Source organism: Nelumbo nucifera, chromosome 6 (genome assembly GCF_055504915.1).
Source record: "Nelumbo nucifera cultivar China Antique chromosome 6, China Antique-T2T, whole genome shotgun sequence".
Lineage (NCBI taxonomy): Eukaryota > Viridiplantae > Streptophyta > Magnoliopsida > Proteales > Nelumbonaceae > Nelumbo > Nelumbo nucifera.
The window spans coordinates 68,467,162-68,481,761 of NC_142654.1; the positions used below are offsets into that span (position 1 = coordinate 68,467,162).

General features: G+C 40.7%; 1 protein-coding gene across 2 annotated transcripts in view; it reads right to left on the reverse strand.

The window, feature by feature from the left end:
* Positions 1–237: 237 nt before the first annotated feature.
* LOC104606928 (DNAJ heat shock N-terminal domain-containing protein) overlaps positions 238–14,600 on the reverse strand; it is a 50,551-nt gene continuing 36,188 nt past the window's right edge. For both annotated transcript variants that reach the window (XM_010272370.3, XM_010272371.3), the window contains exons 6-11: positions 2,697–2,826; positions 1,863–2,021; positions 1,475–1,653; positions 1,278–1,358; positions 1,039–1,194; positions 238–762 (exon numbers count right to left, since the gene is read on the reverse strand). In XM_010272370.3, coding sequence (XP_010270672.1) covers positions 670–762; positions 1,039–1,194; positions 1,278–1,358; positions 1,475–1,653; positions 1,863–2,021; positions 2,697–2,826 — 798 coding nt within the window. In that variant the 3' untranslated portion in view covers positions 238–669. The remainder of the gene's footprint in view (positions 763–1,038; positions 1,195–1,277; positions 1,359–1,474; positions 1,654–1,862; positions 2,022–2,696; positions 2,827–14,600) is intronic.

Below are 14,600 nucleotides of genomic sequence, written 5' to 3' on the forward strand. Positions count from 1 at the left end.
TCTCTCTCTCTCTCTCTCTCTATATATATATATGCATTTTAACCATTTTCATCATTAATAATAGTACATCTTTTTATTTTTTTGGTAAAACAATATTTTTATCACACTTGTTTAATATAATGATGGTATTAAAGGCATGTTCAGTTCTGCCAATTCTCTAAAAATTCCTATAATTTTCTGTAAATTTATCTATTCTGTACCTTTAGTTCTTAATTTATGAAAATATGGCTTAACCCATTTGACTCAAATGGAGCGGTTCTGATTAATGCAACCATACTCATACAGCCAACACGTTTTAATCGTTAATCCAATACACTATCAAAGAAAGGAAAGACAAGTCAAGCCACGCTTGGAACCTCAAATTTACAAAGGAGCTGAGGAAAACCTGCCCCTTAAAAGAAACAATTAAATTACATGGGAGCCAGCCCAACTCAGCCAAATGCAGCGAACGAACCCCACATCTACTTCTATTTCTATATGACTAAATATGTCTTCTACATCACCGTGCTGATATGAATGTGGGGCAACATTCCAACTTACAATTCACTATTCAATACAAACACAAGCATCAACAAATTATCTCCACCATGCCAACGATACGTCAAAGGGGTGTTGTATATGATGCATGAAACTGACAAATGATAAAATCCCTCGCTCCCTACTTGCTAATTAAGGATACCTCTGTGCACCAGGTGGAGCTGTTGGCATTGGGAAGTTGAAGTGTGGAACACCAGCAATGTTGGGAGCCTCCACATAAGGGCTCTAGCAGGTATAATCCAATTGGAAAGGAAAATTAGAGCAAGGAAAAAAACAGCAAAACCCAGTAACAGAAAGCAAAGAAGGGATTGTCCTAAAGGTATGGGACAAAATTCATAGATTTTCTTAGAATACAATCTAGATCATTACTCAAGGATTTGCAGAAGCTGATGAATCTATCAAAAATGTCATCAAATCATTATTTATCAGGTGATCAAATGGTGTAAAAAGATTTGATTTATGGATTAACTATCAAATGAAAATGAAACAAGGAATAAATACCTGGGCTGCGTTTGTTGCATAAGATGGGTACTGAGGTGGAAATTTTGGTGATGAATCAGGAGAACTAGCATCATGGTTCTGTTGACTTTCATTCAGCTTATGAACTGAACTGTTGGGCATAGGTTCATTTTCGCACCCATTGGCTGACTTGGCCCGCTAAATTTTATCATATTCCAATGTAAAATAAGGAACTTGATGAAAAACAGTAATATCATGGATCAAGATACACAAAATAGTACCTGAAATATTTTTCCAAGTGTTTTCAACCCCTTGGCACGAGCACGAAGCTCCTCTTTCTTGATGCTGCTATCTTGAAGGACCTGCAATTTTGCGATGAACATGTTACCACAGAACACATCTGGCAAAAATCAAATTCAGGGGTAGCTATCTTCCACAAATAACAAGCTATGAAGAAGCACAGATGAGAAAAACAAACCATCTGACAAACACGGGAAAGTGTGGCTTCAATGTCGGCAACATTGAGCTTCCACAGAGAATCAATCATCAACTTTTTATGAGATTGTAGGTATGCTTCAAGTTCCTCTTCAGTATAATTCCCCTCTGAACTTAGTTGTCGTTTCATGTCCTCTTGCAGTTGAATCAAAGCAATTGCACCTGCAATAGCCACCAACCTCAATCAATTGATCCGCCAAAAAAGATAATGCCAACAGTTGAATTTTAGGTACCTTGAAACACAACAAAGAGCTCAAAGCAGACATGCATGCAACAATGTACACAGACAAATACACCAAGGATGTATAAACAATACTAGCAAAAACAACTAGGCGTAGTAGTTTTTGGGCACCTCGGGCAGTATGGTGTACCTGTTGCAGCTGTTACTTGAGATTTAATGAAGTGCCCTTTATTCCTAAACCACTCAGCAATAAACGGCACTCCCAAATACATCACTTTCTTTCCAAGCTCCTTTGCTGCCTGTCTTGCATATATATAACCAATTGTGTTCAACATATCAACACCATAAGCTGCAGAAAACAAAGAAACAAACAAATCAGAAGTATAACAACATAAAGGCAAGAAGCATTGGACACTTATTATTTGTTTGAGGAACAGTCAGGAAAATATAAAGAAAAAAAATCATTTTAAATGTATGCAACTGAAAGTTGGACATGTTAATGGTTCCAACTCCTGATATTAAAACTTATAGAAGGATGCGACAGATAAAAGAATCAGAAACAGTCCCAACTGCTTCAAAGAGATAAGCATGTCTAATAAGTCTAATTATACAAATTCAATGGCATAGCCAATTCCTATTTACTATCTTAATAATCCATTCAAGGAATGATGTAAAATTAGACAAGTAGTGGTTGGTTGAGACATCCCCCCAGCCCTTTCCTTTTTCCCCTCTTAGTTTGGGGCCTACAGTACCCAATTTTGCCGCAATTTGCTTCAATGGTAAAATAGGCATGTCCCCCCCCCCTTTTTTCCCTTTTCCAGTACCCAATTTTGCTGCAATTTGCTTCAATGGCAAAATGCCCCCACCCAGAGATTTAGCAGATCCAAAACACAATACTGTAGGAACTACATAGCAGTAAACCTTTAGTGTTTCAAATGCTAAGCAGACAATATGTAGCAGCCAGATATACCAACGGAATAAGCTAGAGAGGATTCACAAAGCTAGAAGCTTATCAACATGGTACCTGCATTAGAAAGCCTTGACACTTCAGCTTCTGCATAACAGATAAAGTCCTCTTTGTGTCCCTGAACATACCGGTTCAGTCGGTCTTTCAATTTCTCTGCAAGCTTATCCTCTCTTTCTTTCTGAACAACCTGCATCAAAGAAGAAGTAAATTGTAAACATTTTTTTTATGGATGATAAAACTGTCAACATTATTTCTGCCCTTAATTAGTCCCCTTCTCCAACCGGATCCAAGAACATTGCCACTTTAAGTAAAGACCCCTCCCTCGAAGGCCCAGGATTCCTCATGCTGCTACCATCAAAATTAAGTTTTATGAAGCCCTTTTTCTGGTGGCTCCCATTGTTTATGTATCACAGCCTTCTTTAAGGATATTCTCACCATTTCCACCCATTTCCTTAGAATATCGTCAATTGCATTCTTTGTATTTTCTATAACTTATGTATTCTTTTTTATTTCTTTTGAAGGGATACACAATGGGGGGTAACCCATCCCCCAACCCAGGTGCAGGGGGGATTCGATCCCATGTCTCCAACCGGCAAGAGACCTTACCAACCAGCTGGTTGGCACCTTGCATTTATGTATTCTTTCTACAATTTTCGTTATTTTTTTCCATTTTCTATAATTTTTGCTATACTTTCCTGTAAATTTCCTTGCATTTTATTTAGTTTCCATAATTTTTGAATTTCTTTTGTGTTTTAATGACTTAAAATTAATGGGTTGGGTCAAGGTGGGTTTGGGTTCAACCCAACCCATTTATTTTTCTTTAAATGGGTCATTAACGGGCCAGTGGGTTGAATGGGTTGGGTTGAAGATCAACTCAAACCCAACCCGCCCAAACCCACCCAATTGCCATCCCTAGCCAACAGAAAACTAGCACATGTCATGCCAAAAAATTGAAGTTAGCCATCAAAAGGCCAATTACAATCACTGAACTGAAGAACCAACCATGTCAAACAACTAGATAATTAGAAATGCCAACAGAATTACCAAATAGAGTTGGCTAGTGGAAAGCCAACTATGGTGAACTCCATAAACCGGAGCAATAACTCGAACTAAAGCCAACTAGATAAAGTGAATCAAAATCCCATGTCACCTAAAGAGATCAAAACTCTGAGGATTTCCTCAACAATAACTCGAACTGATGAGCATAGTGAAGGATCATTACTGAAACATTTCTTCAAACACCTTCCATGCAAAACATGTATGAGGCAAACAAACCAAATGTTGGCTAATGATAATACATCCATCAATAACCAAAATAGTCTAAATATCAAACCAAGCTACAAACAAGATCAGATCAGAACTGATCATAACAATGGGGAACCATTATAGAAATTTTGCACCTTAAACACCAAATAGTCACCTTGAGACCCAATATCACACGTTGATCTTGATCAATGTTTTAAAAGGTGTGGCAGGTGTACGCTTGGAGGTGCACCTCCAGGCGAGTTGCCCCCAAACACCCCGAGGCATATGCTATGGGCATTGACACCTTTGAGGTGTACGCCTCATATGCTTTTTTCATGAGGCGTGCTAGAGGCATATGCCTCATGTGCCTCATGCACACCTCATGTAAAAAGACGGAAAAAAAAAGAAAAAAGGAAAAAAGGAAAAGAAAAGAAAAAGAAAGAAAGAGAAGAAAAAAAGTGAAAAAGAAAGAAAAGAATAGAAAAGGGAAGGGAAGAAAAGATAAAGGGAAAGAAAGTGGGTTGGGGACTCCTTGGCTAGGGGGCAAACCCCCTTTTCTACAAGACCCCTCCCCCCTTCAACTAGTGCTATGCATTTACGTTTTTCTTAATATAAAAGATTTTTATTAAAAATAAAGAAAAACGAGATTCTTCTTCCTCCTCATCCCCCCCTCTTAAGGAGGCTTACACCTCTTACGTTCTAAACTACACCTCACACCTCTAGGTAGTGGAACGCCTTGTGTCACGCCTCCGCATTTTAAAACATTGATTTTGATAATCATAAATAGACTTGAGAAGTTGCAGAGCTTCTATAACATTTCTTTGAAAAGTAAGAACTCCCAAAGGAAACACCAAACTTGACTAAATAATCAGCAGTCAACCTTTAAGAAAATTAATCAAATAATAACATAAAAACCAGAATCTGCTTGAAGATATGAATCATATGCTAGGGAGCATATAACCCACAAGATGAGAAGGAAAAAAATAAATCTTTCCAACCAGATCAGCTTTCCTTGCCTATATGACCCTTTGATCTTTCCTTTTTTTCATATAAAAATGGCATGAACTCTAAAAGCATAAGTCTAGATTCCACCAAATGTGAAAGAATTGAAAGAAGATCCAAATCTGATTTTACTTTTTCCTGGTTTCCGAAAGAAGCAATATCACCCCTTTAGAGGGGTTTGGCAAAATTCCAAAAACAGATGAAAAATACTCACAAATATTTCTCGTTGAATGGTAAAAGTTCCTAACAAAGTGCTTCACAAATTCAAGCACCACAGACCTTGCACGAACAGTAACCATGAATAGTAACTCGATTGCTAGTCTTCCTTGGTTCACCAAACTAATTCCTACACTAAACCTGCTTTAATACCAAGTCAGCTAAACATAAAATAGAATATCAAATCAAGAAGAAAATAAAAAGAAATAGAGAAAACACCAAGATTTAACGTAGTTTGACTTAGTAGCTTACATCCACGGGAAGATAAGGAAAAATATCCATTATGAGAGCAAGAGATACATAGCTGACCTCTCTATAGACTCACAACAAAATATCCATTCTCACTCAACCCTAACCCCACACAACCAATGGATTAAATAAGCAAAAGGCCAAATTATATTAGAATTTAACATAGGCCCCTCTTCCTCCCATAAATACATACAAGTCCCCAAATTTTACCAACACTACAATATACCCCTGTAACCTCCAACACCCCCCTAAAAGAAAACCCAAATACAACAACAATATATCTCTCTACAGTTGGTGTCTCCATAAAGAAAATCAAGTTCCTCAAGATGACGAGATGGGTGACAGAGTTCCAAAAGGCAATGAGATGGAGAACAGAACTAAAACTTGAAGCAAAAATAAAAAAAAAAAGAAAAGAAACTTATTTGAGTAAGGAAGAAGTGGAGGAGCTGCGGCTTTGAAGTTCAGGGAAGATAAGAGAGCCATGATATTCCTAGTGGGTGAAGATGTTAGTTGGCTGAAAGGTTTCGTGGAAGTAGTATATTCTATCAAAAAACAGGGGTGGAAGAGCTCCTTAGGCATAATGAGGAAAGGTTATGAAGAAGAAATGAGGAAAAACATGAAAGGGTGGTTTGTTGCTATAACAGAAGGGAGAGAAAAGGCTAGAAGGCGTTCACTGATAAAATCCAGGAGTTTCAACTAAGGATGGTAGAAGAATAGAAAGATGTAGGTGGGAGGAGGTGAGAAAGTGGCTGTTGAAACAAGAGGTGCTAATAAAACCTTACCCTCTGTTTCACAGTCAAAGGAGATTCAGGAGGAAGGATGGGCGAGATTATGGAGACTTCAACCATTTTTGGCTGATTATAACATAAACCGAAAACTAATATTGAATGAAGATATTGGACATTGGAGGCAACGGATTGTCCTTATAGTTGCAAGAGATATTCTAGATTGGGGAAAGATTTTGTATTGTGTTTTGAAGAAGTTTGAGGTCAAGTCCCTTGCTTCAGTTAGACCGTTCTGCAATCAGAAAGCAATGTTAGACATTGGAAACTTTGGAGGGCTTGGTGATGCTTGAAAGATGGCACACATCTTGTAACCAACTTGACTTTCCTCATGAATTCTTTACTGTAATTCTTTTCGAACTTCCCTTCAATCTCTAGAATGAACAATCTGTTGGAAAAATTATGAAGTTGTTGGGGAGAATCCTTGTTAGTTGTTATTTCAACGATCTTCATGCGGTAAGACTGGTTGTGATGGGGTTAAAACCAGGTGAAATACCCCGAGCTCTAGATATGCTCGTTGACGACTGGTGGTTGAAGGTCTGGCTGATTACAGAATGTAAAGCATCTCTGTGGGAGACTTGATTGAAGGTTGAATATGAAAGCCCATTGGTGGAATGGGGATACATGAAGAAAGAGAGGGGGAGATAAAAAGATGGGAAGGGCAGGTGTTGGAGGAAAATGGGCCCCAAAACCTTTGTCAAGGCGGTCAAGACTGGGGCCATGTCTGAACCTGGACCAGGCCCATAACAAAATAAGATTCAGCTCAACCCTTATAACTCTGAGCCAGCCATGTCTAGACCCATCAACCAGAGCCAGGGTAGTAGGTTTACTAAGTTAATTTAATGTTAAAGGGGTGGAAGGAAGACAAGTCTCACACAAGGTCGTTGGGGAAAACCTCCAAAGCCTGAACAGAAAAAATCCAAACCAAAACAAAAGTTCTTGGTAGGGTGTCCATAAGGGAAGTGTTGAGGATCTTCAAAGGCCTAGTAGAGAGACATTAGGTGGGGATAAGCAACAAATTCCTGAGGGTGAACAAGTAATAACACAGAGGCAGGATGTTCCCAAGTCCCAACAGAAATCTACTACAGAACCTTCCCTTCAGTCTTCTTCTAATCATTCTTGTTCAGGTACAATGGTCATTTCGGTTTTGGATACTGACTTTAGCTCTATGCCTGTCAGCTATCCTCCAGGTTTTCTACAACTGTCAGAGTTGCGAGCCCAGAATATTGCTGATCAAAGGGTGAATGGAGAGATTGAGGATAAGGAAGGAGATGGGCCAATTAAGGTGTTGGATGTGGTGGAGGAAGGCAGAAGAATTTGGGAAATGATAGAGGCTCTATTTGAGGTGTTAAAAAGAAAAGAATCTGAGGCAGAAGGCAGCATTAATAGAATTGAGGAGGGTGGCACTAAAGTTGTGAGGGTAGAGGGGAATGGGAGAGAAAGAGAAGTAGATAGAGCAGGTACAATGGAGAAGGAAGATGGCAAGCATGAGGGTTTGGTGTTCTTTAAGGGCTGAGGTGTTGGCTGTCATGGAGGGAATGCAAAAGGCAAAGGACATGAATACAAGAAAGCTGATTATAGAAGGCAATTCAAAGTTGGTAGTGGAGTGGCTGCAAAAAGGAAGGACAAGGACTTTGAGTTTTTAATAATGAAAAGAAAAGGTTTAAGTGGTTAACACAAACTATGGATGTGGAGTTTAATTGGGTAAAAGGAACTGCAAATGGGTTTTCTGATGTATTAGCAAAGCAAGGGGTGGGAAGGAGTGATATGTTTTGGGCTCAGTTGTAATAGCTAATTTATACCATGGAGAGTTAAGAAAGTTTACCTCTTCTGCTCTTGTAATCGTTTTGTATTAATTTAATGAAATTCAGTTATTGATAAAAAAAAGTACGAGGATTTGGTGGAATTTGCTAGAAAATTTGGGTGTAGTGTCAAGGAGTCACTTGGTATGAAAACGTATTTAAGAATAAGGGTGAAGGAAAGGTGAGAAAAAGAATTGAGTTGAGAGATTGAAGATGGGCATTTAAGGTAGAAAGGAGTTTAGTGGGAGAAGGGAAAGGACAAAGGAGAGACAGTAGGAAGGGGATTAATAGGAGGGGAGTGAAGAGAAAATAAGCATGGAGAGAGAAGAAGGTGATTGGAATTGAAGAACTTGTGGGCAAATTCATAGTATCTATAAAATTTCGGCAAGTGGAGGGTGGTTTTGAATGGGTATTAAAAGATCTATATGGTCTGAATTGATATAGGGAGAGGAATGAAATGTGAGAGGAATTAGGAGATATAAGAGGATTGTGGGAGGGACCTTGGTGTATTGACAGAGATTTTAATGTGATCAGATTCGCCGAAGAAACAAATAATAGGAGACAGGGTATCACCACAAGTATGAGAAGGTTCAATCAGTTTATAAATGTTTCTGAACAAAAAGAGTTGCCTCTTCTTCATAGTAATCACACCTAATCCAATCTCCAAGCTAGCCCAATTTTCTCCAAACAAATAGATTTCTTTTCTTGGTGGATTGGGAGGAGCATTGGGCTGGTTAACTGTCTGGAATCAGACCATTGTCTATCTCCATCTGCAAGGAGGATTTGTTGGAAGAGGACCAGCTCCCTTTCGTTTTGAGAATATGTGGTTGTGTCGTAGATATCAAAAAAAAAAAATGTGGTGGTGTCATCCGGAATTTATACAAAAGATCAGAGAGTTGTGGGAAGAGCAACCCAAGAGTTGACTGGAAAGGGATGAGATTCCACAGGTAGTTGCAAGACTTAAAATCCAGAATCAAGGATTGGAACATTTTGGAGTTCAGGAGGATTAAAGAGAGGAAGCGATCTTTGCTTAACCAAATTGAGGAATTAGATACAAAGGAGGAGAGGGATACCTTTGAGGAAGAAGATAAACAAGATGATCCTTGAGGAAGCAATTGAAAAATGTTCCTCATAAGGAGGAAATAAGTTGGAGACAGAAGTCAAGGCACAAGTGGATTAAGGAGGGTGATAGGAACACCAAATTCTTCCATGCAATGGTTATTGGAAGGAAGAGGAATAATATCTCAAGATTAGTGGTTAATGGGGTTTCTATGACACATCAGCATGAGATAGCCAGGGCTTTTAAAGAACATTTTAGATCAATCTACAAAAGACCTTTGAAGGAAAGAATATCATTTGAGTGGTTTGATTGACCAAGAACTTAGGGAGGTTATTTTCTTAGTGGATAGATACCAGTGTTTTAAAAGGTGTGGGAAGCATACGCTCGAGGCGCTCCCAAAATGCCCTGAGGCATATGCCAGAGGTGCTGACACCTCTGAGGCGTACGCCTCTTGTGCTTTTTTCATGACGCGTGCTGGCATACGCCTCATGCGCCTCAAGCATATCTGAAATAAAAAGACAGAAAAAAAAAGAAAAAAGAAAAAAAAGTAAAGGAAAGGAAAGGAAAAGAAAGGGAAGGGAAAGAAAAAGAAAGAGAAGAAAAAAAAAAAGAGAAAAGGAAAGAAAAGGAAAGGAAAGGGAAGGGAAGAAGAGATAAGGGGAAAGAAAGTGGTTTGCCCCTTGCCCCTTCAGTTGGGGCCCCCCCCTGCCCCCTTTTTGATGTAGTCCAATTTGTTTTTTTGAATTAGGGGGGATCTTGCTCCACTTCGACAAGACCCCCCCCCTTTGAACTAATGTTATGCAGCTTTATTCTTCTTAATATAAAAGATTTTTATTAAAAATAAAGAAAAAATGAGTTCCCTCCTTCCTCTTCATCATCCTCCTAAACCCCCCTTCTCTTAAGGTGGCTTACACTTCCTTGTGTTTGGGAGGCTTACGCCTCTTGCATTCTGAACTACGCCTCACGCCTCACGCCTCTAGGTAGTGGAACGCCTTACGTCACGCCTCCGCGTTTTAAAACATTAATAGATACAAAGCACCAGGAACTGATGGTTTCACAATGGCCTTCTACCAAGACTGTTGGGACATTTTCAAAGATGATCTATTGTGAGTGTTTGGGGAGTTATATGAAAGAGGAGTAATTAATCAAGACCTTAATTTGACTTCCATTGCTTTGGTGCCTATGAAAAGTGACGCAACACATCCTACTGAGCTTAGACCCATTAGCTTGGTGAACAATCTCTATAAAATTATAGCTAAGATCCTATCTTTAAGGATTAGGGTTGCTCTCCCTTTCATTATCTCTTCAAATCAGGGTGTTTTTGTAAGGGGTAGGCATATCACTAACCAAATCCTAATTGCTAATGTGTGGAGGATTTCAAAAAAGTGGGAAGAAAGGCTTTGTTTGCCAATTAGGTTTGGAGAAAGGTTATGATATGGCGGATTTGTCCTTTCTATTAGAAGTTTTGAGGAGCTTTGGATTTGGGGAGAGATGGTATACGTGCATAAGAGGATGTGTTAAGACTTGGTGAATGGAACTGTGGTGGATTTCTTCCGGGCCTTAAGATGGATTAGGCAAGGAGATCCCCTATCTCCTTTTCCATTCAGTCTGATTGCTAAGGTCTTTGGAAGGTTGGTTGTGGTAGTATTCCAATTGCACACTTGCAATTTGCAGATAATACTTTGCTTTGTTTTGAAGGAAAGTTAACCAAATTTCATTAAAGAAAGAAGTACATGAGAAGATGTACAAGATAGGGGAGACTCCCCAAGAGATTACAGAGGAAGCTTGTCCTATATTTTGCTTTTTTGTGGAGGAAATAGAAACCAGGTTAGGAATTTCAAGTTGTTAGTACAGATTTTGAGCTAATTTCAATGTCACAAGGTTCTCCCAAGAAAACTCCAATAGAAAAAAAGTGACTAGAAGTATGAGGGAATTTTCCAAATTCATATACAGACACAACCTTTGTGATCTCCCCCTTCACAATGGCCAATTTACATGGTCAAACATGCAAGAAAATATGATAAGGTGCAGAATAGACAGATTTCTGGTTTCCCTAGATTGCCCAGAGCAGTTTCCAGATCTCATCCAAGAAATCAAACCCCATTGTACTTCAGACCACTGGGCACTAGTCCTGCGGACAGACAAGGTTCTGAAAGTAAAATTCCCATTCAGGTTGGAAAAAATGTGGACCTTGCACAAGGACTTTCATAAGAAAGTAACCTCCTTCTGGGAGGAATATAAAGTAGAGGGTTGGGCTGGACACAGATTTCAACAGAAGCTGAAACTCCTAAATAGAAATCTGAAAACCTGGGGGAAAGAAGAATTCAAATCCTTTGTAGAGGAAAAAAGCTCTATCCTCTCAGAGATTGAGGATCTAGACCAAAAGGATCAGGTAGGTATTTTGGATGGAGAAGTCCTCTCAGAGATTTCAACATAACCACTCTTCTCTGAAAGCTCTATCCTCTCAGAGATTGAGGAAAAAAGTAACAGCCTTGGCAAAGGTGTTGGCAAAAAGGATCAAGAGAAGTCCTAGGAGATTTGGTCTCAGTGAAAGGTCAACAAATTGTGGACAGTATCCTAATAGCAAACGAAAGTCTTGAAGAGAGAAGGAAGAGTGGCAGGTCGATTTCCTTGTCAAACTAAACCTTGAAAAGGCATATGACAAAATTGATTAGGATTGCCTCTTTTTCAAGTCTTGAAACTTAGGGGTTTTGGAGTTAAATGGTTGCAGTGGATGAAAGGATGAATTAGCTCAACCTGGTTTTCAATCCTCTTGAATGGAGAGTCCAAAGGTTATTTCAAGGCAAGCAGAGGTCTTTGACAAGGATGTCCTCTCTCCCCTTTTCTTTTTACTTTGGTGATGAATGTTTTCAGCCAGCTCGTAGACAAGGCAAAAAATCTGAATTTAAAAGGGTTTGAAGTAGGAAGAGGTGTCCTCAACATTTCCCACCTCCAATTTGCAGACAATATTATTCTATTCCTGGAAGCTGATCTGGAGAACATAATTAATGTGAAAAGGGTGCTAAACTGCTTTGAACTAGTCACCAAGCTGAGGGTTAACTTCACAAAGAGTAGTATAGCGACAATCAGTTCAGTTGAAGAAGCTCTTGTGGAAAGGTTCGAGGAAATTGTGAACTGCTGTGTGGAAAACCTTCCCCTAACCTATTTAGGCTTGCCTCTGGGTGAGAACCCAAAAGGTCCAAGTTTTCAGGAGCCGGTGTTGGAAAAATGTGAAAAGAAGCTAGCTACTTGGAAACGATATTATCTGTCAAAAGGGCTAACACTCATTAAGACTCTGCCCACCTATTTCTTCTTAGTGTTCCAAATTCCTGGCAAAATCAGAACACAGATTGGGAAACTTCAAAGAGACTTCCTTTGGGATGGTGGAGGGGAGAAAAGAAGTCATCTAGTGAGTTGGGCTCAGACTTGTAAATCTAAAGAGGCGGGAGGGCTGGAAATTGGTGACCTGAATGAGAAGAATACTTCTTTACTTGGAAAATGGCTGTGGAGATTCCCTAAAGAGACGAACTCTCTTTGGGCAGTTGTCATCACCAGTAAGTATGGGTTGGACACTAATGGTTGGGACTGCAACCTTCATTCAAACTGTGTAACTTCATCAAGCCCTTGGAAAGGTATCATCTCGACCTCTAACAAATTCTTTCCTTTCATAAGGTTTAAAGTGGGCAATGGTACTTGATGAGGGCGGATTTGGCCCTCCAGTGACATTGTGACACCAGCCACCTCGTGACAACTAGGTGCAGCCTCATGACAACCAGGCAGCTCGCCACTTACAGGCAACTCGCCACTAGGCAGCCTGCCATCATGTAGCCTGGCAACTTAGACAAACTCGCCACCTCACAGGCAGCTCAGCACCTGGTCAGACCGGCACCTCACAAGCAGCTCGACACCTGGTCAGCCCGACACTCTCGCCACCCAAACAGTTCAGCACTTACAGGCAGCTCGCCACCATGCAACACTTACAGGTAGCTCGCCACCATGCAGCACTTCACAGGCAGCTCACCATCATGCAGCCTGGCACCTTACAGGCAGCTCGCTTCTTAGTCAGACCGGCCACCGCATGACAACCCCGAGGAGCTCACCACCATACCCCGCATTTTAAGGGATTGACTTGTAACGGCTATATTAGCTCACCCACTCCCCGATTTAGGCGGAAATGGGCAACCTTACCAGTTGGTGGCTTTATCCCCACCTAACACGAAAGCAGGTCCCATCACAGCGGGACTCCAGGAACTGCTCCACCAAACCCATGAGGACTCCAGTATATAAAGACCTCACCCCCCAGGGGCGAAAAAGAGGAAAATGAAGGGTGATCTCTGCTCTCTAGCTCTCTCATTCTCTAATATCATTTTCAGCTCACTATTAAGTGCTGACTTAGCTATCGGAGTGTCCCCGCCGGGTAAGCCACCCCGGGTTCTCTGATTCAGTTCTTGTAGGCAACCAGTTCCCGCCGTCTACAAAGACGAGCCGATCATCTCCTGCAGGGAGGATGGGTTCCTCAGTTCCCGCCGTCTACAAAGATGGGCAGATCATCTCCCGCAGGGAGCAGCCGGGTTGCACTACACTAGGGAGCTCCACTTCAGCCCCTGAGTCATCGACCACTTGGGAGCAGACGAGATGACGAGGTACTTAGCCAAAAAAAAAATGATACGTGACCGGGATCAGTACTAGAATAAAATTCTGGACTGATCTGTAGTGGGGCAACACTACTTTAGCAGTTTCCTACACTAGACTTTTGAACCTTACCCTAAACAAAGAAGCAACCATCTCCCAATGCCTCCCTTCTTCCCCTAATGAGAGCAACATAAACTTGAGCTTTAGAAGACCCTTGGGGGATTCAGAGATCAATGAGCTCACTGAACTCCCCCTCTCCCTCAGAGAAGTATACATATCCCCTAATTCCTAAGACTCCCGTGTATGGAAACCTCACCCTATAGGTGAGTTCTCCTCCATTTCTTTCTTCAAGGTTCTGGTTGCAGAGTAGCAGAATTATCACTTCCCTTTCAAGAAGGTCTAGTACAACTACATCCCCTCTAGAGTGTGTTTCTTTGTATGGGAGGCTTGCCTGAACAAGATAAACACTTGTGAGCTATTGCAAAAGAAGATTTTTGGCAGACTTTTCATCTCCCTTCATGTCTGCATCCTTTGCATGAGAAAGGGAATCAACCGACCATCTTTTTCATTCACTGTCAGGAAACCAGGGACATCTAGAGCCATTTTCTACAGTTAGCTGGGTACATCTGGGTTGCTCCAAACCACCTCCAGGACTTGCTCCATCAATGGCAAGGCAAAGGACTGAGTAAAAGAGGTAAGGTATATTGGCAAATAATTTTACATGCTGTACTTTGGGGAGTTTGGGAAGAAAGGAATAACCGCTTCTTTGAGAACAAGGCTAAGACAAAGATTGATCTGATCTATCACATTACCTATCTATGTAACCAGTGTGCTTCCAGCTCAGACAAGTTTAGAGGAGTCTCTATAAATGACCTAAACAGGGATGCTGATTTTTTCCTTTTCTCCTCCCCCTCCTCACTCCTCTTCCCCATCCAAGGGGCCCCTTAACAAGGAGGGAAGGAACTTGGACTCT